The sequence below is a fragment of the Zootoca vivipara genome, chromosome 9 (assembly GCF_965207765.1).
Source record: "Zootoca vivipara chromosome 9, rZooViv2.hap1.1, whole genome shotgun sequence".
Classification (NCBI taxonomy): Eukaryota; Metazoa; Chordata; class Lepidosauria; order Squamata; family Lacertidae; genus Zootoca; species Zootoca vivipara.
In genome coordinates, this window is record NC_142592.1 from 39,644,469 (window position 1) to 39,667,743 (window position 23,275).

The 23,275-nt window shown below is 45.8% G+C and overlaps 2 protein-coding genes across 10 annotated transcripts in view; both read right to left on the minus strand.

The window, feature by feature from the left end:
* Positions 1-1,355: 1,355 nt before the first annotated feature.
* On the minus strand, positions 1,356-8,763 carry HEBP1 (heme binding protein 1). Its single transcript, XM_088651900.1, is given in 5 exon segments — positions 1,356-1,582; positions 1,944-1,983; positions 4,034-4,214; positions 4,398-4,545; positions 8,710-8,763. Coding segments are annotated over 5 exon segments (504 nt in total). The 3' UTR covers positions 1,356-1,501.
* Positions 8,764-13,862: 5,099 nt separating this feature from the next.
* The window catches only part of LOC148684609 (uncharacterized), a 34,876-nt gene continuing 25,463 nt past the window's right edge, over positions 13,863-23,275 (minus strand). For 6 of the 9 annotated variants that reach the window (XM_088652027.1, XM_088652025.1, XM_088652028.1 and 3 more), the window contains 3 exons: positions 19,052-19,188; positions 16,819-16,948; positions 13,863-14,177 (listed from right to left, as the gene is read on the minus strand). In XM_088652027.1, the coding sequence (XP_088508153.1) occupies positions 13,958-14,177; positions 16,819-16,948; positions 19,052-19,178 (477 nt within the window). In that variant the 5' untranslated portion in view covers positions 19,179-19,188 and the 3' untranslated portion in view covers positions 13,863-13,957. The remainder of the gene's footprint in view (positions 14,178-16,818; positions 16,949-19,051; positions 19,189-23,275) is intronic. The other 3 variants (XM_088652030.1, XM_088652023.1, XM_088652029.1) reach the window with 1 other exon arrangement.

The window sequence follows — 23,275 nt, forward strand, 5'->3', positions numbered from 1 at the left end:
GAGTGCCATCACCACCAATGGAAGATGTCACACATGCCTCCCACCATCCTGAAAAAACCCATCAATTCCAATTTTAGTTTATTTTATGCTTTGGCAGATTTACGAAAAGAAAGAAGACTTCTCCAGGTACCATATGAATCCATGATTGTAAAAGGAGACTGAAATTAAGAAAAGCTTGGTAAAGGTAAAGGTAAAGGGACCCCTGACCATTAGGTCCAGTCGCGGACGACTCTGGGGTTGCGGCACTCATCTCGCTTTATTGGCCGAGGGAGCCAGCGTACAGCTTCTGGGTCATGTGGCCAGCATGACAAAGCCGCTTCTGGCGAACCAGAGCAGCGCACGGAAACACCATTTACCTTCCTGTCGGAGTGGTACCTATTTATCTACTTGCACCGCATGCTTTCGAACTGCTAGGTTGGCAGGAGCAGGGACCAAGCAACAGGAGCTCACCCCTTCGCGGGGATTCGAACCTCCAACCTTCCAATCGGCAAGCCCTAGGCCTTGTGGTTTAACTCACAGCGCCACCCGCGTCCCATAAGAAAAGCTTAGGCATTTCCAAATAAATAGGCTGTTGGCACTTAGACACAACCTAAAGATGTACTTGCCCCCAGATGCCTTTCCAATGCCACATGAGCCTTACCTAATGGCACAACACCCCTGTATGATAGTTGTTGGTGAGAGTTGCTGTTGCCAGTGATGCAGCTCCTACTAATTCTAATGCAAACATGGCTCCAAGGACAAGAACACCCATTTCAGGAGTTTGTGGACTGCACTGTCAGTGTACCTCACTTGAAAGTAGCCTCTAGGGTTGACTTGGACTAAGGATAGAAATTATCTCCCAAGTCAGGTGAGTGTAACAGGTTGGCAGTGCTGCAGGAAATACCCATCTGTTAACAGGTGCCAGTTTTACTGGCTTGTAAGTACAGCTGTCTTATTATCCCTCTGGACAACTTTGGGAGAGATCTAGCTGACATTGTTGAGGTCACAACCAAAAGGCAGTAGAAACATGCAAACTCAGAATAAGGACCTTCCCCCCATAACAGTTTTTTTTATATATTCTGAACTAAGGGGGGGGGATAGTAGAATGTGAACACCCTATCAACAATGAGGTAATGAGACTGCTCACTTGTTTTGGTGGCAGAAAAACCCTCCACTGATTTAAGGTATTTATTTTTGGGCTCACCCAATGTTTTTTGAGTGCATTTCTCTTCATTAATTGTATTTTACTTCCGCCATTCTGTTTTGGATGGGAAACAGCCCAAGAAATATAACTTATGGCTCATGAAAGAAAGCAGCAAAGCTGGAACAACTTTTGATAAAAAGCAATATGCTCAAAACATGCTGGGTAAATTTCAAAACACACACCAGCTTTCTATAGCCCCTGTGGATATTTTCCTCCTCCTTCAACCTTCCCCAATTGCTGCAGCTTTCTTGTTTTTGGACTGCTCACTTCTTCCGCAGTGAAACCTCATGACGATTCCCGAAGTACTTGTTTTGGGGATCATAGCTGCTGCAAATATACGTATAGCTGTTTATGGTCAGCTTTCTCAGTTCCTACTGCAGATCTCAGCTTAGCTGCATAATTCTTATTGTTGTTGTTTAGTCGTTTAGTCGTGTCCGACTCTTCGTGACCCCATGGACCATAGCACGCCAGGCACTCCTGTCTTCCACTGCCTCCCGCAATTTGGTCAAACTCATGTTCGTAGCTTCGAGAACACTGTCCAACCATCTTGTCCTCTGTCGTCCCCTTCTCCTAGTGCCCTCAATCTTTCCCAACATCAGGGTCTTTTCCAAGGATTCTTCTCTTCTCATGAGGTGGCCAAAGTATTGGAGCCTGAGCTTCACGATCTGTCCTTCCAGGGAGCACTCAGGGCTGATTTCCTTAAGAATGGATAGGTTTGATCTTCTTGCAGTCCATGGGACTCTCAAGAGTCTCCTCCAGCATTCTTATACTCCTCTCCTTTGGCATTGCTGTCAAATGTCCTATGAACAAAGGAAAAACAAGAGAACAATAAAAACAAAGGGGAAAATTAGAGGGTGGTGTGTGGACCAGTCCCCAAGTGTAATTACAGAAGAGGAAAAAGAATAATTCAAGCAGACTTTTTAAGGTAAATTTGTTAGATTTGCAAGCGCCCTTCTGTAGTGTGCCCCAGAAGCAGATCTCAAGGCAAAGCAGGTGGCAGATTTCAAGTGCCATTAGGGATGGCCAAGCAGGAAATGACAGATTTGGTCCATGGGATACAATGCAATGGGCTGTTCTCATGCACAAGCCCCACTGAAAGGAAAGAGAGTTGCATTAGAGCATCATTGTGCTCCTGTTCATTTCTAAGTTGCGTCCTCAGCTGAAAGTTGAGCAGAATGGTACTGGGTCCCCTTCAACATAGATAACACCTTAAATATGTTCACAATGGCTCAATCAGAAGAGCATCTAAAATGGTTACTTTGTGTAAAGAAACGAAACAAAAAAAGACTCTTCAACCACATCTGTTAACCCACTCCCCCCCCCCTTTTACATTTTTTGCTTTCATGGGACTTTGGTAAAAGAGGATCAAATCCTATTTGCCCAGGTGTCAGTCATGGTTAGAATCAATATGTGTCTTTAGTGGCAATTTCCAGAGATGTCAGTCAAGGGAACCTCACCTACCATAATGGCATAAAGAGTGGTTGTGGTTAAGGCAACTGACACAAAGGGAAATTTGCTCCAAAAGCCCAACATGACATTTTGTGCCAGACATTTAGAATGAACAACGAAAGCCTCCGCTTCATATTCCCTTCGCTGCGCCTGGAGAATTAGAGTGGATTCCCAGCCCCCTTGCGTTGACAAAGAGAGGCATACATTTTGAAATGTGGTCCTTGACAGCCGACTTCATCGCAGAAATTGCAATAAAGTTTTGCTTTCCCTTGACACCAGAGTGACACCCAAAGGCACCCCCCCCCCCGGAAGTGAGTGTGCATAAACATGCTCCCCAACCGAAAGTGGCAGGCCAAATTCATTCAAGATCTCTCAGCTTGGTTCAAAGGAACTGACACATCAGAAGTGACAGGCTATCAATTCTCGATACATCTGTTTGGGCTAGTAATGGATTTAGCACTCTAGACATTGATGGAAAGCTGCTGTATAACATAAGGAGGAACAATCTTACTGGCTCAGAGCCGTAGCTCAACTAGAAGAGTTTCTAGGCCTCAGCCTTGGGTATGTGAAAGTCAGGGTTCTCACAGAATGGGGGACACCTCCCCCAGGGATGTATGAGCAGTTTTAAAGGAAGACAGAAGCTAACATTCAACCAGAAAGCCTAGTGTTTGGGTACACATTTTGACCGGAACAACTAGCAAATTACAGACCCATCCTGCTCTCATTCTCCCTAGTGTTGCTAACAAAAATTGCATTCTGAGCATGATGATCAAAAGCTGGGCACCAGAGTCACTTAAACAGGGCTGTCCTAAATATCTAGGACTAATGTGGACAACCACCTTACAAACTAAGGTGTATAACAGAATCCTGATGCCATTTTTAAAAAAATTACCTCTCCCTAAAGCATTGCATGCCAAATGCACTTGGCTGTTGAAGCTCTGCTCTCTGAGGGCCCAGCTACATGTGATGTTGGCAAGGTGACGAGCTGGTGTGTGATTAAAAATCAACTGGTGTGCTTTTAAAAAGTACAGTCAAACCTCAGAACTCAAACGTAATCCATTCCAGAAGACCGTTCAACTTCTGGCACTCAAGAGCTTCTTGCACTCAAGCGGAAGCTGCGTCGGACGTTCGAGTTCCGAAGAACGTTTGAAAACCGGAACATTTACTTCCGGGTTTTCGGCGTTTGGGAACTGAAACGTTCAGCAACGGAGCCATTCGAGTTCCAGTGTTTGACTGTAACTGCTAGGCATTGGGTGTATGGGGTGTGTGTGTGGTCAATATCACAGCATGTTGGGAGAGGACATGTAAACTCTCGTGGCCAATGATTCAGGATGTGGCACAACAAGAGCTGGAGGGAACCAGGTTGGCTTTCGAGTTACACAACCGGCTTAAGAAACCTACATGAAGAAAACAGCCATTTCCCCTCTCTCTTCAATCCAGATGCTCTTAATAGCGGGTGAAGGAGGACTGGCCTGGAACTGGCTTGGAATCTGTAGCGAGACTTTCACCTTCGGCTGCAGTGTCCCATCATCTGCAGGCAGTGCAGTGGCACACATTGAATCTACCACACTCATCTTAGCCCCTAAAAAAGAAATGCAGATCAAAGACTCCACTTTTCTGAGACACACACAAAATGACAAATATGAACAAATACATGTTCATGTCCCCCCCCCAAGGATGAGATAATGAACAATTAAGCAGCTGAATTAAGGGGGATGTGAATAAAGTAAGTAAAGATGTGAATAAAGTATGTAAAGCTTTTCACCTTGGTTGTTGCTTCCTTCAAAGTATTTATATAGTTTTGCCACTGCTTCAAAAAAGGCCGCATCAAATTTTTCTCCAGTGTGCTCGATGGTAGCAAACTTTCAGCCTTTGTATTCTTTCCCCTCATAGTTCAGCGTTTTTTCCTTAGCCTGGTAACACAAAAGTGAGATAATAAATTCCTTGACAGACACAACCCATGCATGCCTTCATGAGGCAAAGTTGATTCTTCCAGCACCACTTAGACAGCCCAACAACCAGCTAACCCTTCAAGGAATAGAACAGATACTGAAAGTATGGCTGTAGCATTCAAAATGTAGATCTCATTTAACTAGAACAACATTGCACACTTTGTACTTTAGCCTGTATTTAGTATCATTTAGTGAGGAGAAAGCACATATCTTAATATCATTCGGGGGGGGGGGGTGCTCATCCAATTTGCAGATGGCACCAAACTGAGACGGGTAGTTAGTGCCACAGAAGACAGTATGTATCAGGATTCAACATGACCCTGCCCTAACAGATTGGTGAACTGGGCCCAAACTAACAAAATGAATTTCAATAGGGACTTAGGCAGGAAGAACCAGCTGCACAAATACAAGATGGGGGACACCTGCTTGCCATGAGTACATGTGAAAAGGATCTAGTGGTCTTAGTAGACCACAAGCTCAACAGTGTGATTCAGCAGCAAAAAAGCAATGGTATTATAGGGTGTATCAACAGAAGTATAGTGCCCAGTTCAAGGGAAGTGATAGTATCACTCTGTTCTGCCTTAGTCAGACCACACTTTGAATACTGTGTCCAGTTCTGGGCACCACAATTTAAGATGTATGTTGACAAGCTGAAACATGTGCAGAGGGTGGCAACCAAGATAAAAATGGGTCTGGAAACTAAGCCTTGAAGGACTTGAAGGAGTATATTTAGTCTGGAAAAGAGGAGACTGAGCAGAGATATGATAGCCATCTTCTGATAAGTATACGGTATATGGAAATTTAACTGGTGGGCCAATTGCAGCATTGGAGAGGCAGAGAAAAGGGAGATGAGATTTTCATTGGGACCATGAAGTGGATAACAAGGGTTAAACCCCTTTCGGCAGCTGTCTTATTGGGGGGGGAGTACCGGTACATCTGCACAAAATTTCTCTTTTGGCACCTAGAACTTCCCTACTCCAATAAAAAAGTAGGGGGGGGGAGGATCCAATTGCCAAAACAAAAGAAATGCATGGAAGAAGGGAACTTAAAATCACCCTCAAGGCTGAGCCAAGACATTTTACTGTCTGAGGCATCTTTCCCTGTTCCATTTATACAAGTTGACTGGACTGGCAGTGAAGGCAGCAGGCCAGATTAGGGGCCCCAGGAGAGGCTGTGTGCCAAAAAAAGGAAGCAGGAGGAGCAACCAGGAGCTACTGGCCCCTAGCATCTGCCGTCTGAGGCAATTACCTCATGCTGCCCAATGGTAGGGCTGGTCGTGTCTCCTTTCCATGCTTGACCTGCCCACAGCTCCTCTCCCCAAGTACTTTTCTCTTAGGCAGGTTCAGTTTGGTATTCTAACTACATCTGAGGGGAAACTGCATGCGCAGAGGAGTTATGTAGAGATCAGCTGTGCACAGACCTTGGTTCGAGGAAGGTTCTGCAGTGCAAATCCACACGCCCCTTTTGTTTTTACAAATGCACCTCCCATTTCCACATGATTGGGGCAGCGCCATGTTTACGCACACAGAACAACTCCAATCCTGTCTAGCGTGGCTTTATGCCTCACTCAGATCTACCACACAGGGCCGTTGCGAAGCTAAACCAGCAGCCTAAATTCTTTGCAGGAAGGATGGGATGCAAACGGTAACAAATAAGTGGCAGATAAGAACATGCAAATTAACGCAGAACAGAGTGCTAGGAGAAAACACTGCCAGCTGTGAAACAGCAGGTGACTGGCATTCTTTCCTTCGGGGAAGGAAGAGTTATGACCTTGGGTAGCCATAACGCAGCTTGATCTAATACCACATGAAGCCACAGAGCACCGGCGTTGGGATGTTCACACTCTTCAGTCTGCAATTAGTTTCATACAGGGAAGACAAAATGCACATTATAAAACAAACCATTTCATTTCTACTGAATGGCTGTGGCCACAAGGCCACCCCAGGGAGCTATAAGGGATTTAAGATATGCATTTTGCCATAAGCACGCCGTGTAAAATGCTACACACAAATAGCAAGATTTCTCCACAGATAATTGTGAATAATTCCCTCTCCCCCCCCTACCTAAGCGTCACACAATTCCACTCCCTTAGCAGCATTTCCTAGGGTAGAGAAATGATATACTGTGGGGTGTATTTCCACCTGGTGGTGGTGATAGTCGTGGTTGTTTGTTTGTTTTGTTTTGTTTTGTTTTAGTGAGGACTTTGTACTTTACCCATCTGCATGACACACAAAATTTGACAGGTGCTGTCTGTCCAGCCCTACATTTCTGTGCTGAAAAAACAAGCACTGTTTATATTTCCATTAAAAAGGGGGACTTGACTGCAGCCATGATATCAAAGGATCTTGCTACTGGCTGCATAGGGGCAGGGGGCTCGTGGGACGAGCGAATCAGCAAAAAGATGCAAAACTGCCAGGGATGTCTCAGTGAAAAAAGGCATGCAAAGACTTTATTTAGACCAGGCATCCCCAAACTTCGGCCCTCCAGATGTTTTGGACTACATTTCCCATCTTCCCTGACCACTGGTCCTGTTAGCTAGGGATCATGGGAGTTGTAGGCCAAAACATCTGGAGGGCTGCAGTTTGGGGATGCCTGCTTTACTAGATTACCCTTGTGGTCCCTACCTACAATTCTATGATTCCATGGACTTCAGCTTCATTGGGTAGTCCCGAGTTCTAGTATTATGAGAGGTCTCCCTGTCCACTTCCCAATCATAGAACTGTAGAATTGGAAGGGACCCCAAGGGTCATCCAATCCACCACCCTGCAATTGAAAGAATCTCAGCTAATCTGAGGGCCTTCCTGGTGTTTTTGTATGTCGACCCCCCCCCCCCCAGCCCGCCTGTCTTCCTGGAATGGTCTCCCATCCAGATCCTGACCAGACCCAGTCCTGCTTAGCTTTCCAACAATGTGGCTGCGTTAGGTGCCAAGTTCACAGACCAGGACTTGTTTCCACGGGCCCTTGTTGTGTGACGCGCGCCTCGGATCGCAAGGCGCTTCGTGCGGCATTCCTAGAAGCAAAGAAATAAATGGACCAAAAGTTCATTGGCAAGCGAAGCGAAGCACCACGTGAGAGTCAGAGTGACGTGGGTCAAAAGAAGCCGTCCAGCAGCAGCGAGTGGCAGACATTCTACAAAGCCGAGCAGCGCTCAACAAGTCTCAGATCCAGGCGGAGGGCGGGCAGCAGCTTCACTCCGCCCGCCCCCCTCTCCGGAGGGCGAGGCGAGCGACCGCCATCCCGCCTCCTCTCCGAGACCGGGCATCTCCCTCCTACCTGCCGCGACCTGGCGGGATCTCCAAACATGCTGTGCTTTTGGACGGGTCAACGCCGCGCAGCAGGCTGTCCGCTCCGTCGGGGCTCTTGTATTTATGCAGTAAGAGCGGCAGCCCTTCCCCTGCCCGGTTGCTCAAGAACAGAAAGCGGGCGGGAGAGGCGCAGCAGCGGGATGCGCATCCTTTGCCCAAGGGCCGAGCGCAGCTGCCCACCCGCCGCCCTTGGAGAGAGGGTGGGGTGTGGAGTGGGGGTTGCGCAGGGCGGATGAGAAACGAAGGCCGCCAACCTTTCTTTTTCCATTGCTGTGCTCTTGTGCCATTACTACCGTGTTTCCCACATTTTAAGACACCGTCTTATATTAATTTTACTCAAGAAAATACGCCTATGGCTTATTTTCGGGGGGTGTCTTTTTTAAAAAAATATTATTACTGTAAGTACCCCTCCTTACCGCGGCCAGCATTGCTGCTGCTGGGTCCCGCTAGCTCAGGGCGCACAGCAAGGAGGACGCCTCTGACCAAAAGTTTAAGGGGGGCGTGTCGGGAATGTTCCATTTGGCAGGGGGGAGTTGGAGGCACAATAGTCCTCCATTGCAGGGCCTTCGTGGTCCCTTCCAATTCCACAATTCTGTGAAACCGGAGGACATAATCGACAATGGTGGCATATGACAAAGGCGACGCTAAGCAAACCAAGCCGAGAACGGATGGCATAGGCAGAAAAGTCCCTCCTCCCCTCCTCCCCCGACGCTGCGGTGGACCTGCTGGCGGTGCTGAGCGGGGGGCCGAGGCCGTAGAGCATGGCTCATGCAGGTGGCTGGAGCGGGAGCGCTGGGGCTGCCGTGGGGCTGAGCTGCACCATGCAGGCATTGCTGCTGGCGTTGCTGCTGAGGCTGGCGCCGGTGGGGGACATGCCCGTGCCTGTGCCCGCAGCAGTGGCGAGGGTGAGGGTGCTGGCCGGCTCGGCGCGCTGCGCTTGGCTGTTGCTGCGCCGAGCACCGGATCGAGGACCCGGTCTGCAGAGTTAGCGCCCAGCAACGCCGCACGGAGCATCGCCTCCTCAATCCAGCACGGCGCTGCTGAGCGCTGACTCTGCAGACCGGATCCTCGATCCGGTGCTCCGTGCAGCGCTGATCAGTGCTGACCCGGCAGGCCACCGGATCAAGTAAGCAGCCTGGAAGCTTCCCAGGGTGGTGGGAAAGAAAGAGGGAAAAGATGTCGGCGGGGAGAGAAAACGCGTGAGTCCTCTCCCTTTCTTTCCTGCTTAGCCAGCTTGTGGGCAGGCCGAAGCAATCGAGCCGACGTCTCTAATGACAGAACAGCTTCTGTTATTAGAGACGTTGGCTCGATTGCTTCGGCCTGCCCACAAGCTGGCTAAGCAGGAAAGAAAGGGAGAGGACTCACGCGTTTTCTCTCCCCGCCGACATCTTTTCCCTCTTTCTTTCCCCCCTCCCACCACCCCGGAAAGCAACATAGGCGAGGATCAATTGCTTTCGCCCAGGGGTTGCCATTTTACAGGAACAAACAACGTGAAAAGAAAACAGAAGCAACAAGCCCAGTCAGCAGTGCCTCCCTCCCTCCAACTCCCCCCCCCCGCCAAATGGAACTTCTCGACAACCCCCTAAACTTTTGGCCAGAGGCGTCCTCGGCCCCGTTCCCACCTTCGCTGCTGGGCGCCGACCCTGCAGGTAGACCTATGTCTTATTTTCGGGGTATGTCTTATATTTTAAAAATCTTAAAAATCCTGCCATGGCTTACTTTATGACTACGGCTTAAAAAAGGGGAAACACGGTATTAGCAACAGCTTGGCAGGCAGAAATAAAGCGGGTAAAGCTTCTCCTGGCACAACAGTAGGGGTGACAGGGTAGGACGAGGACGCCCCGGAGATCAAAGTTCAAATCCCCGCTCAGACATGTAGCCCAACCTCGGGCTAGCCATGGTCTCTGAGCTTACCTGGCAGGGTTGTTGTGAAGATCAAAGCAGGAGGGGAAGGAGCATGGGCACCACCTCGGAGGAAAGCTGAGCTGTAAATGTAATAGTTATAATTAATATTATTATTTATTACAATTAATTAAAAAAAAACTAAAGCGGTGATGGAAAGGAGCTCTGATTTCAGCGTTCCATACTGCTGTTGGGAGACACAGGAGCAGGATCCAATCCAAAAGCTGACAGGTAGGGGTGACCTGATGGCTATGATCTCCCTCCCCTATCAGAGACAGTATGCCCAGACCTCAGCCCAGGACTAATTGCAGCCATCAGCAGCCATTAACACCCATCTACAGGTTTACCACTCCCATCAGCCCATCTCCCATTCCCACCCACCCCCACCACCCTCTGTATATATATAGGGTCTGACACTTCTGTTTCTAGTGTATCTGAAGAAGTGTGCATGCACACGAAAGCTCATACCAAAATATAAACTTAGTTGGTCTTTAAGGTGCTACTGAAGGAATTTTTTTAGTATGCTGGGAATCGCAGGAAGAAGAGAAGAAGAAGAGTTTGGATTTGATATCCCGCTTTATCACTACCCGAAGGAGTCTCAAAGCGGCTAACATTCTCCTTTTCCTTCCTCCCCCACAACAAACACTCTGTGAGGTGGGTGGGGCTGAGAGACTTCAGAGAAGTGTGACTAGCCCAAGGTCACCCAGCAGCTGCATGTGGAGGAGCGGAGACACGAACCCAGTTCCCCAGATTACGAGTGTACTGCTCTTAACCACTACACCACACTGGCTGAGAGTGGCTGAGGGGAGAGTGCTGTTGCCTGCTAGGTCTTTCTCAAAGGTATCTGGTTGGTCACTGTGAGAAGAGGATGCTGGACTAGATGGGCCACTGGCCTGATCCAGCAGACTCTTCTTACGCACTTAGAGTGGTTTCAGAGGTTACAAAGAAATTACACAGAAAGCCTGAGCAGGAACTAGCATGGAACCAAGTTTAGTGTGCAACCACGTTAGCATGAGGTGGTGGTAATAGCATGCCTGAATGCATTTCACTGTGCACCTTCTAACAATGCACTGTGTGTGCATTGTTAGAAGGTGGTACAGGGCCCCTGAGCCCAGATCTTTTGTACTAGGCATGCCCCAAATTTCCTGCCCCTTTCCCTTTTAAAAACTTTTTTTAAAAAAACAAACAAACAAACAAACCTTTAATAGGAGCCTCCAGCCACATGCCATCTTTCTTTGCCCAGAGACAACTGTACATATTCATTCATATATGCAAAGATCATACCAATTTGTGCCATGGGCCTCTGCCTCCTGTACACTGCTGGGGACTGTGTCACACATTGTGGCAAATGCACGGTGAGGACCAATGGCCAGTTCTGGCTCCTTCATTCATGAATGTTACTTGTGGCAGGTGTGGGATGTAACATAAACAGTCAAGTACAACACTTCCCGTTTGCTCAGAGTGGACTTAGAGGGATGTTACTCCAACCAGGAGGACTTCCTGTCACACCTGCTCTGGAGCATCCTCCCCTTGCATGTGACCAGGTAGATGGGCGTGACCCTGTGAGATGCTGGTCAGGCAGCCATCTTCCTCTTGATGCCATGCTCTCTTGACTCTCTTGATGCCATTTTTCTCTTGATGTTGTTTTGCTGTCTGCTGGCTCTCAGCCAGCAGCACATGAGCTCAGTCCCCATATGGGATGAACTCAAACTCTCTTCTGTAACTTCCAGCTAAAGCCTGCCTTCAGGGAACTTACTGCAAACTGAATGTGTGTAAACTTCTTATTAATTTTAAGAGAAGACTGTTGTGTCTTTATTCTCTTTAAGAGGGATTAAAAGGAGATTTACCAGGAACACCCAATCTGGACAAGTCAGATTGGATTGCTTAAGTAAAGAGATTCAAACGAATCTACCAACTGACTTCCTGCAATATACTGGGAAATGTACTCTGCTACTGACTCACTAGTGTGAGTAAGAAAGGATAGTATTTAATCAATATATCCTCTCCTACCGTCCTATCCACAACATTCCCACAAATATATGCAAATACCATGCAAATTTGTGCCATGGGACTATGTCACACATTGTGGCAAATGCATGGTGGGGACCAGTGGCCAGTTCTGGCTCCTTCATGCATGAATGTTTCATGTGGCAGGCAGGTGCTTTGTTGAGTATATGCAAGCACACATGCCCTTTTGGTGTACATTAAAAACATTTTTGCATGCATATCTTAAAGGCATAATATATGAATCCATGTCCAATAACCTCTCTCCAGTGCATGTACAGTATAGTGGTCTGGGATCATGAGGGGTTGAAGGGTCCCTGTTTCCTAGAGCTCCCAAGCAGCAACGCTCTTGTAATACATTATTTTGTTCCTCCTGTGGCCAACCATATGCCAATGTGAAGTCCACAAGCATGACATCACTCCAGAAACACCCACCCACCCATTCATTCTTCCAAGCGGAAGTTATTCTGAGGGATACTGCTTCGGATCCAGGGGGTGAGTGCAGAGCCATCAGGACTAGTAGCCATTGGTCGCTTTAATCTCCCATGCCCCAGGGCCAAATATCCAAGGGAAGTGGTTCAGGTTGTGCTACACATATGAAATGAGTGAATTCACAATCTTTTCACAGACACATTGGCTACAATTTATTGGGTTTCAAGGTCTTTAGAGAGAGAACATCTTTTTTGTATTAGTGCATACATTGGATTGGCTCCGAGAAGATGGACTGGCAAAAGCTGAAGTTTCTAAGGGTGAAGTCATGGAGGAAGTTGAAGGCCTGATGAGTTCCACTGAGAGTTGGGTGGGAGCTGTCAGTGGGTTGAAAGATGATGACAATTTTATATATATAGGCTGGAGAAGGCAACTGCGTATCTAGGTTGCAAAATCATTAATAGGATTTTTAAAAGGAGTTCGGGGACAGGATGGTGATTTCCTTTTGTATGTCTGCCTTTCTTTCCGCACCTACTAAAGAAAGATCCATACTGTGAATTTCACAAGTCTTTTGAGAGAATATAAAACGTAAAAGTTTGGACCAAAAAAGAAGCAAAAAGCATGCAAGAGATGCTAGGAGAGTAAACTGTTAAACTTTCTTTGTTTGGATTGTGCTATGCATACAAGACAACTCTCTGTATCATTATGTTTGTACTTTTCATTTCATACTGGATCATTTCAAATGGAAGCTTCATAATCCTTAACCAGAAATGCTCAGACTGTCTGAAAACCACCTCTCCCAAACACCCTCTTCAAATCCAATTCTGAAGTAAGAAAGCTCAAATTGTGTGCTCAGAAATAAGCCCCCCTTTTTTTAGACAAGGAATTGAAGGAAATCACAGAGCCTAGGGCTTGCCGATCAGAAGGTCGGCAGTTCGAAGAATCCCCACAACAGGGTGAGCTCCCGTTGCTCGGCCCCTGTTCCTGCCAACCTAGCAGTTCGAAAGCACAGCAAAGTGCAAGTAGATAAATAGGTGCTGCTCCAGTGGGGAGGTAAACGGTGTTTCCGTGCGCCGCTCTGGTTCTCCAGAAACGGCTTAGTCATGCTGGCCACATGACCCAGAAGCTGTATGCTGGCTCCTTTGGCCAATAAAGTGAGATGAGCACCCCAACCCCAGAGTCGTCCGCGACTGGACCTAACACTCAGGGGTCCCTTTACCTTTACTTTACTTATACATAGGAGTTCTAGGGATATGTAGGCTGTAGGAAGCCACAGCCAAAGGGGAAATGGAAGTGGGCAACATTTTGACCTCCAGGTGTTGCTAAATTGCCACTCTCACCATCCCTGGTCATTGGTCATGTTTGCCCCCCTGATGGGTCTTGTAATTCAGCAACATATCAAGGGTCAAAGGTTCCCCATGCCTGCTTTAGACAAAGATCCTTTTGCAGATACAGTACTAGGCCGATCTGCAACTGCATGCATGCTACTACCTACTAAACATTTGTTCGATGTCACGTGTACTAGACAACTTTGTGTGTACACAGATTGTAGACATGTTGAACGTAATGTGTAAACACCCTTTATGACTGCCATTCATGGGGAAGAGGGGGAAACCTTCAGTAATAATATTGCACACATTTTCTTTTAGTCAAAACTTTCTTTTATTGAGCTGTTTGATGAGGATCTCCGGAACAGAGATTGCACAGAATATCATCTTGGAGAAGAGCTAATTTCACAGAGGTTGCCTTCTCGTGTACCTCCTCCTCTTTTGCTGAAGTGGTACCCTCCTGAGGTGGATGCTGCCAAGCCTCTGGCTCCGCTGGGCCTTGTAGCGGATGGGGAAGAGGGTCCTGCTCATGACACTGAGACGCTCGTTCAGCTCTGCCAGCCTCTTCTTCATGGAATGTACTTGCTTCAGGAGATTGTCAATTGCTTCAGAGACAGGCCGGAGGCTGCCGGTCAAAGAAGATCGATATTAAGAATGTATATAGATCAGGATTATTATGGCAGTTCACTGTCAGTTTTTCTCAGTTCAGATGCCTGTGTGTGTGTGTGTGTGTGTCACAACTGTTGTGATGAATCAGCGTGGTTGGAGGCTGCTCCTGATAGGAGGTGATCGAAGCCTTTTGCAGTGTTAACAATGATTCCTCCCCAGGGACCCATCAAATCTCATGCCTACTAGACCTAGCCCAGCCTTACTCATTTTTGCTACTGGGAGAAAAGCAATAGGACCCATTGAAATTAAGGGCACATCAAGTGCCCTCAGCTGCAATATGTACTTAAAACATGATATGAGTATGCAGAAATATTCCAAATCCTTTTTTAAGGCTGTAAGGCTGCAATCCGATATGCCCTTACCCAGGAGCAGATCCCACTGAGATCAGTGGGACTTCTGAGTAGACATATTGTGACTTGGCAATAAGAAGGGGGCCTGAGGCTTGCTCTGCCAGTTCGCAGTGCTTAGGATGAGGCATACCAACAGTTGTGTTAAGGCATCATCAAGCAAACTGTTATAACGCTGCAGAAAAACTACCATGGTGTTACAGGCAGATATACCAGCGCAAATAATTAGATCTAGCAGCTTCGTATGACCAAGTCTGAGAAATCTGCTTCAAGGCTTGGATAGATAGCAGTGATGCCCCTAAAAGTAGTAATTATTTATATAGCGTTGTTTGAGCATTAAAGCACTTCATTTATGTTACGTTAGTTATCCTTATAATAACCCTATAAGGTCGGCCTGCAGCTTTATAATTGTCATATTATAGATATGAGACTGAGAACAGCAGCTTGCCCAATGTTACCTGTCTGTGGACTTCTTTGTATGATCTTTTTATTTGGCATTCATCCATATTTGCTCGAACAAAGTTTTTGCGAAGGTTCAGTCATACCCTTTGGAGGGCAATTCAACACATGCCATTCCTCACCTGGTCTTTACTGACCTTTCATTCTGCTTTGTTTGCAAGGTGGTTATATGAAAACTAACACTCATCCTGTTTACACATTTCCCTGTTGATCATTCATTCACACACACACCCCTCTTTTGAATACATTTCTCCATCACTTTCCAAACTGCAAAAAACCCAGTTCTTCTTTAAAGTTGATTTGTTGCAGTTGGGTGACAAAGCCCTTTAATTCACTTGAACTGTGCAAACCTAAAGTTCCAGGAGGTGCTTGAATCCATCCTGCAAAATGGCGGCAGCCTGGAGGGAACCTGAGTGGAGATCTGACTCAAGGACTTTTTGACACACAGCGCTCTTAGGCTGCAACCATTCATTACCAATTCCAATGGGACTTACACCTGAGTCCTGCTGTTAACCACTAGCCTCTTAAAGGGCAGACCTTGGGATGTCTACTCAGCATCAGCAGCAAGTCTGTGTTCGGAAGAATTTTCTCCTTGGTAGGGGTATAAGCCGCCTTTGAACACAGATGCAAACAGAAACTGCTGCTAAAAGCATTTCTGATCTAACAGAAACAACATTTATGCAGTGTAATCGTCGGGGAAAAAAATATTAGCATCAACATTTATTATATATTTACGTTGACATTTCTTCCCATATAAACAGCCCATTAGAAATATCTGAACAGTTAACTACCACTCACGCTAAGATTTACACTCACTTTTAAGAGCATGTTGTCCACATGGGAGTCTTTCATGCTCACAGCTGGTGCCATAACTGATTCAAAATATAAGCAAGCAGATCCAAAACGTTCTGGTATCTCTCCCCATTGAAACCCACTTTTTATTGTTTCTGCCAAATATAGGTAGGGTTAATTTTACTGATTTGTTGGAAATGGGATGGGTTTTTAAGAACATTTTGCTCCCCCCCTCTCCCCCCAAGCTCTGCTTCAACTTTTCCCATCATATCTGGATGATAAATAAAAGAGAATTTTTTGCCTAAAGGGGAATTGGACCCACCCACCCCCACCTTGAATTGCATATCAGTTATTAAACTGATTAAACTGAAATGCTTGAAAACAAGCCAATTTGGGGTTGAGGCTCATGACACCCATGCTGTTGTTTAATGTAGATAACTTTCCGTACCTCCATGAATTCTCCTTTGCCCAGCCCATAGGATTTCTGTTCCAAGTCTCTGCCTTCCTTCACTTTCCCCTCCCTCAATCCAGAATTTACCACACCCTCTCCTTTTCAGAGTATCCCTGGTATGAGAAAAAATGGGCTCATCACTTTGAGTGTTGGTCTGTTTTTACACTAGAAGTTGGGACAACCCAGGCATATTTCTTCCCATTCTAGTGACTCTCCATCACTAACAGAGTTTTAAGGCTAAAAACCTAGTTTTTCCCTTTGGGGTATAATCAGTTGTACCAACAGGCTAAAAAACAGTTCCTATCCATGGGCTGTTAGGCTGCTGAGTGGAAAATAATGTAGTGCAACTGACTTTCGGGGGTTGGTGTGTTGTGCGACAAGGCTCGGTTAATTTCATTGTACAAAGGTTGTACATTGACAATGAAGGTATTATTATTATTATTATTATTATTATTATTATTATTATTATTATTATTCAACACTGGGGAATTCTCTGTTCCAGAGAAAGCAGAGCAGAGAAAAGGCCAGCAATGCTCTTGTATTCTTACCTGGAAAGTTCAGGCAAGAGTGCGTCAGGGTGACTCAACAAAGAGTGCTTCATTTGCCAAAATATGCTGTTCCCCCACTTTTCCAGTGTACGTGTAAAACTCTTTATGCCTTGGATATTCACTTTATCTGCTGCGAAATCAGAATTCACGTGAGAATGAGGGGAAAGAAAAGATTCAGGGAGGGAGAAACAAGTCATTAATCAGTTATTTTATCTTCCAGTACACCTAAATCTTCATGGATTCAGTAACACTATAAATATAGACATGTTGCGTATGATCCAGAGGTATGTGTCTGTGGGATTGCAGTCAGGTGCACAAAATCTGGCACATTCAGTTCCCGAAGACTGCTTTTTGCTTTTTTCAACACCATGTTTCTAGTCCTATGAAAATGGAGAAATTCTCATCCTAGAGAGACTCACCCTTCCCATCACTGACGGCCTCCCTGTGTTCAAAAAGCTTCCTGTTAAGTTTGTTATTCCTTCCTAAATGTTGCTCTTTCTGCTGCTTATATTATTCTATTAATATTTTGTCTGCTCCTCACTAATATTTTAACCCCCATCATTCACGGATTTGTATTTCTGAATTTGATATTTTTCTTTTAATGGTTAGAATTTCTATGCCGACGTTGTTGTTAGTTGCCTTGGGCATAATCTGTAGAAAAGCAGGATTAAAATATTTCTAATAAATAATAGGTCAGGTGAGATAAAGCGAGATGGAATGAGAAGAGATCAAGCTGGAAAATCCTTTGACCCGAGTTACAGAAACAGGCCCTGTTCCTTGGTTTTCTCTAGACCATTCTGAAATACCCAGGGTTTTATGTTTCATGCCACAACCCCTGTTCCAGCACTAATTGCATTGATATCTCCTCATCCCTGCATGACAGAGGTGGAGAAGAGCTACTGGAGTGAGAGATGCCTGCTGTGGAGACAACTGCTCTTGAGTTCACCACTTCTAAAAGGCAACAGCAATCAGTCACAAGCACCAAAGAATGCAAAGTGTTGGAGGGAACTGAATGGCGGAATATTGTTTGCCACATTTTCAAAGCAACAAGAGTCGCACTCACACCAGACAATTAAAAGCACATGGCTTCCCCAAGAACCCTGGGAACTATAATCCACCACCCTCCCCCAGAGCTACAGTTCCTAGCACCATGGACAAACCCACGATTCTTTGAGGGAAAACATGTGCTTCTAAATGTAAGATGTCGGTGTGATCTACATGAGCGTTTTCTGCTTCAGTGGCCCAAGATGGGGGTGGGTGGGAAATGTCTTTGCCGCAAACACTGCAAGCCTAGGCAGTGGTGTAGCTAGCCGCTCGGGTGCCCAGGGCGGCACATGCACTCAAGGAGTCCGCCCACTTCCTCCTCCTCAGCTGTAGGGCAGCTGAGGGGGAGGCAGCAGGCAGACACAAGCCCCATGCTGCCGCTCAGGGCAGCGTGGAGCCTGCAGGTGCCCGAGCAACCATGTCACTCCCAGGAGAGACACGTGGCTTGGGAACCCTGCAAGCCCCATGGTAAGTGCTGCCCCCCCGTGGCGTGGCACCCAGTGCCCCCCATCCTCCCTAGCTACACCTCTGAGCTTAAACATATTTACTTAGAGGTAAATCTCATTGAGGACTGTAGCCTAAGAACCTTACTACTTGTGCAATCACATCCCACAAATAATAATTGCAACTGATACACTATCTGGGGTAGTAAATGCATTCATTCAAAGATAAAATTCTGTGCTGGAAGCATGTGATTGTACCTCTTCTGCAGGGCAGGTGTTGAGATGCCCCACCCTTCCTTTAGGCAAAACCATAGTGCTAAGACTCATTCACAGTTAGCAGGTGGCACTTCAACTCCCAATACCTGCATATACACAAATAGCATTGTATTTGTCCATAGTTTGGCTTCCTGTAGTGTGAAGGGTTGCCATAGATCCATAATAAGCAGGATTTGGTTGTCAGAAACATATGTCTGGGCTGAAATGTCCAGGGAAAAGCTCAACAACTTTTGTGTCTGGGTTTTCACTTTTCGAAATATGGCAACCCTACTGGTGCGGAGCTCAAGACTGGGCAGGAAACTAGAATTCACACAAGCCTTTATCAGAAACGTTCTTCTTCATATTAAGACGGTGTTATCAGTGCGCATGGGCGCCTTGCAGAGTTAGAAAACTAAAAGTGGACAGGCCCCTGCCCGCAAGGAGCTTACAAATGACTCCTGCCTCTGCCTTGGCTTGCTAGCTCCTCTTACCTCCTTCTCTGTAATTCCACTCCTGAATGTGATTCTGAAATGCCTTCTGACAGTTGCTGCTGGGCAGGAGGTGGAAGAAGAGGAGAAGTGTCAGGGCGCCCACAATGGGCACAACCAGAGCTTTCATCTTTGTGTTCCTGTTGTAAGAAAAGGATGATAAAACCTGCTTTGATTTCCTGCTCTTTCAGACTCAGTTTGAATGTGCCGAAATAACACATAGTACAGCCCTCACAGCGCCAGGTGAGGAATGGCATGTGTTGAACAGCCCTCCGAAGGAACATAGGAACTTGCCTTATACCAAGCCAGTCCATTGGTCCATCTAGCCCAGTACTTTCTATTGTGACTGGCTGCAGCATTCCAGGATTTCAGACAATGGCCTCCTCCCTGCCTCACTTGAAGATGCTGGGGATTGACTGGGGGACCTTCTGCTTGCAAGGCAGATGCTCTAGCTCTGAGCTATGGTCCTTCTATGCACACTCCCCATCTCTAGAAAAGTAGCCATTCAGAAAAAAGCCTTATCCTTGACAAGCTAGTTTTCTATGTGCAGAAATGTTTAATGCAGGGAAGCATTCAAGCCTTCAAGCTTTCCTATACAGCCTGAAGTGCTGCTGTCTAGGCAGGACTGTGGCATGTGCTGTTTCTGCATATTCAAAACATCCCTTACATAGGGTTGACAGTGAAAGGAAAGAAGCCTTTGAATGGTGTGCATCACTCACAGGCCCCAAAAGACTAATGGAGTCTAGGCAATCTATTGAGCATTCATCCTGATTTGCTTGCATAAAGTTTACATAGAGGTTAGATCCTACCTGGTCTTTATTGAGCATTCATTCTGACATTTTTGCCAGGAGATTATATGACTATGTGTATCTAACTTACGCTTGTCCTGATTTGCTTGTGGGCTGCTTTTATTTTGTCCTGTTAATCATGGTTCATTCCACACTTTTCAGTGCATTTCCTTTTTATTATTATTAAATTTTTATTCACTTTTCTTTTTCTATCATTACATACATCTCATATCAATAACATTTATGTTACATCACTTCTTCCCTCCCCTCTTGGGCTTCCCCCAATTTCCACTTCTGGTTTGTTTCCTTCTTGTTACATACTGCTGTTTCTTAAAAATCTACTGTATCATTTCTTTTATTGTTTTAAATGTTCTTTGTTAATAAAGATGTGAATGTTTATTTAAATCCTGCCATCAAGTCTTCCTTTGTTTCTGCAAGTATGTTATAAATGGTTCCCACTCTTTTTCAAAGTCACTGTTGTCTTTTTCTCCAAGTCTGTCCGTCAATTTTGCCAGTTCTGCATAGTTCATCAATTTCTCTTGCCATTGTTATTTAGTTCTTTAGTTGGAATCTCTCTAGTCTTCCACCTTTGTGCTATCAAAATTCTCACCGCCGTAGTAGCATACATGAATAATGTCCTGTTCTCTTTTGGCAGATCTTGACCTAAAATACCTAACAGGAAGGCTTCTGGTTGTTTAACAAATGTTATTTTCAACATTTTCTTCCATTCATTTCTTCACATTTCCTTATCAGTTTCCAAAGTGTGAGAGGTCTAATTCTTTTTTTAAAGTGGATTTGTTGTACAGTACTAGAGTGACAGAGTTGTACTAGAGCGACAGAGTGCTTTAATCTGCTTCAGTTACACAAATCTAAGCGCTCATCCACACTTTCGTTTGTCCCATGATAATAATAATAATTTATTTATACCCCACCCAAGTGAGTTTAACAGGAGTTTAATGGGTACTTCTCTCCAACTTCATTGGAATATGAATTTCAGAATGACACATCTGCTTGCTGGTGTTGCAAAGAGGGAGAACCCCCACAGGACCAAAGAGACAGTGGACTTGTTGTTGTGTAAAACTATTTACTAAATGGAAGGAAATCCTGAGCTGCCTGGGGACTGTGTGGGATGGGGAGGGGAAGTTTAACTGCATCTCTCCCTGCCAAGGTCAGACGGAAACAACCTCACCAAAAGGGATCCTTGCCATTTTGAGGGAAGCCTCCACTGGCATGCAAATAGTAGCTTTAAGTCATGGATGAGTTAAATTAGCTGTCCCCACTTCTCCCAGTCTGGAGGGGCACCCGCCCTGTGGAACACCCTCTCATCAGATGTCAAGGAAATAAACAACTATCTGGCTTTCTGAAGGCAGCCCTGTTTAGGGAAGTTTTTAATGTTTGATGTTTTATCACATAATAATAATAATAATAATAATAATAATAATAATAATAATAATTAGAGAAGGGCCAGTAGCATCTGCCTTGTATGTAGAAAACCCAAGGTTTAATCCATGACCAAATGTAATGGTGCTGTAGTGGCTTCCTCACGAGTAATCTGCTCCAAACTCTGTGGCTGGTTTTTACAGAGTTTTATTTATATACATAATAATAATAATAATAATAATAATAATAATAATAATAATAATAATTTAATAATACCCCACCCATCTGGATGGGTTCCCCCAGCCACTCTGGGCAGCTTCCAACAAAATATTAAAATACAGAAATCCATCAAACATTAAAAGCTTCCCTAAACAGGGCTGCCTTGAGATGCCTTCTAAAGGTCTGGTAATTGTTCTCTTTGACCTCTGGTGGGAGGGCATTCCACAGAGTGGGTGCCACTACCAAGAAGGCCCTCTGCCTGGTTCCCTGTAACTTGGCTTCTCGTAGCGAGGGAACCGCCAGAAGGCCCTCGGCGCTGGACCTCAGTGTACAAGACAGAGCAATCAAAAGCATGACTGTACTATCCCGAGTCAGAATCCGGAAGCACCACCCTTCATGACTTCCTCCAACAAAACACACTGGGCGTTCAGAATCTCCTCCTCTCTGCACGCCTCTTTTCACCCCTCCATTGTTGGGGTGATGGGGCTGGTGGAGAACCCTCTCTCCATTGGAACTACCCAGCTGGGGGGCTGGTGCTGTTTCCTCTGACACCTCCCCCTCTTGAGCGCTCTGGTCTGACACCCTAATGCTTCCCTCTGAGGACCTTCCCCCTCCAGCACCCTCAAGGGACTGCACCGCTTCCTGAGGGTCAGTACCACCTCCTGCGGACAGTTCCTCTGCACTGCCTGGCTCTTCCTTAATCGGAGAGTCCTTGTCCGCACTTTCTGGTCTCTCCGCTGACCCCTGGTGGTCCCCTGACACCAAATAGGGCTGGGAATGTCTCCTGCTCAGTGGCAATCACTGGGGTGGAGGAGTAGTGCTCCCCTGACTTCCTGCCCCACATTTTGCTGCTGCTTAGTAGTAGGGAGAGAGGGAGAGGCACCGGTGATTCTGGTGCAGTGCCCTGGCAAAGCAGATCTGGCACTTCCACTGCTGCCCACATGCTGGCCTTGCCACTCCCAATGATTGTGACAGGAGGCCAGCTGAGCACTGCCTTGCCAACTGCTGTTTGAAATCCTGGAGAGCTGCTGCCAGTCTGTGTAGACAGTCCAGAGCAAGGTGTACTCAGTATAATCTGACTCAGTATAAGACTCCTTCCTGTGTTCCTCGCCTAGACTTGATGAAAATGCCAGAAAATTAGATCCTATCGGATCGAATGTTATTAGATAAATTGGCATAAGGCCGACAAGGCCGTTGACTCTGTTGCGCCTTAAAAATGTTCTTACGACAGAGAAAGTAGGAAGCAGCTGGCAAGCACCTTATCGTTGAAAGACTTGGAGAAATAAGGCTTCCCCTTTAATTCAAGCTTGGCTAAATACATACTTGTTTACAATAGAAATGAATAGACTGAATTCTTTTTAAAGACAAATGTACGAAAGGGAGAATGTTTGAAATGTCTTCTGAGAAGATACAGCTACAATTCATTTTATTCTGGAACAATTTAAATCCTAACTGTCAAGTGGAAAGCCATGTTTTATTGATATGATGAGGGTTTGGGGCTTAATCTGTCAGTTCATCACAGCAAAACTGTTTATTTGTTAACTGGAACCTTATATATTGGATTAATCAATCTACAAGTGTCTGTTGGCTGAAGAAAAAACAACCACCACATTTTTTCCCTGTATTATCTGTTTTTCTGATACTACATTCTCATAGCTGCCAAGTTCTCCCTTTTTTAAAGGGAAATTCCCTTATGCTGAATAGGCTTCCTCGCGAGAAAAGGGAAAACTTGGCAGCTATGCATTCTGCGTATAAACAACCTTTAAATGGAAAATAAAGGAGTCTGAAGTTCAGTTGCTTGGCCTGACTCTCTCCAACAACAAAAATGATCCAATAAAAC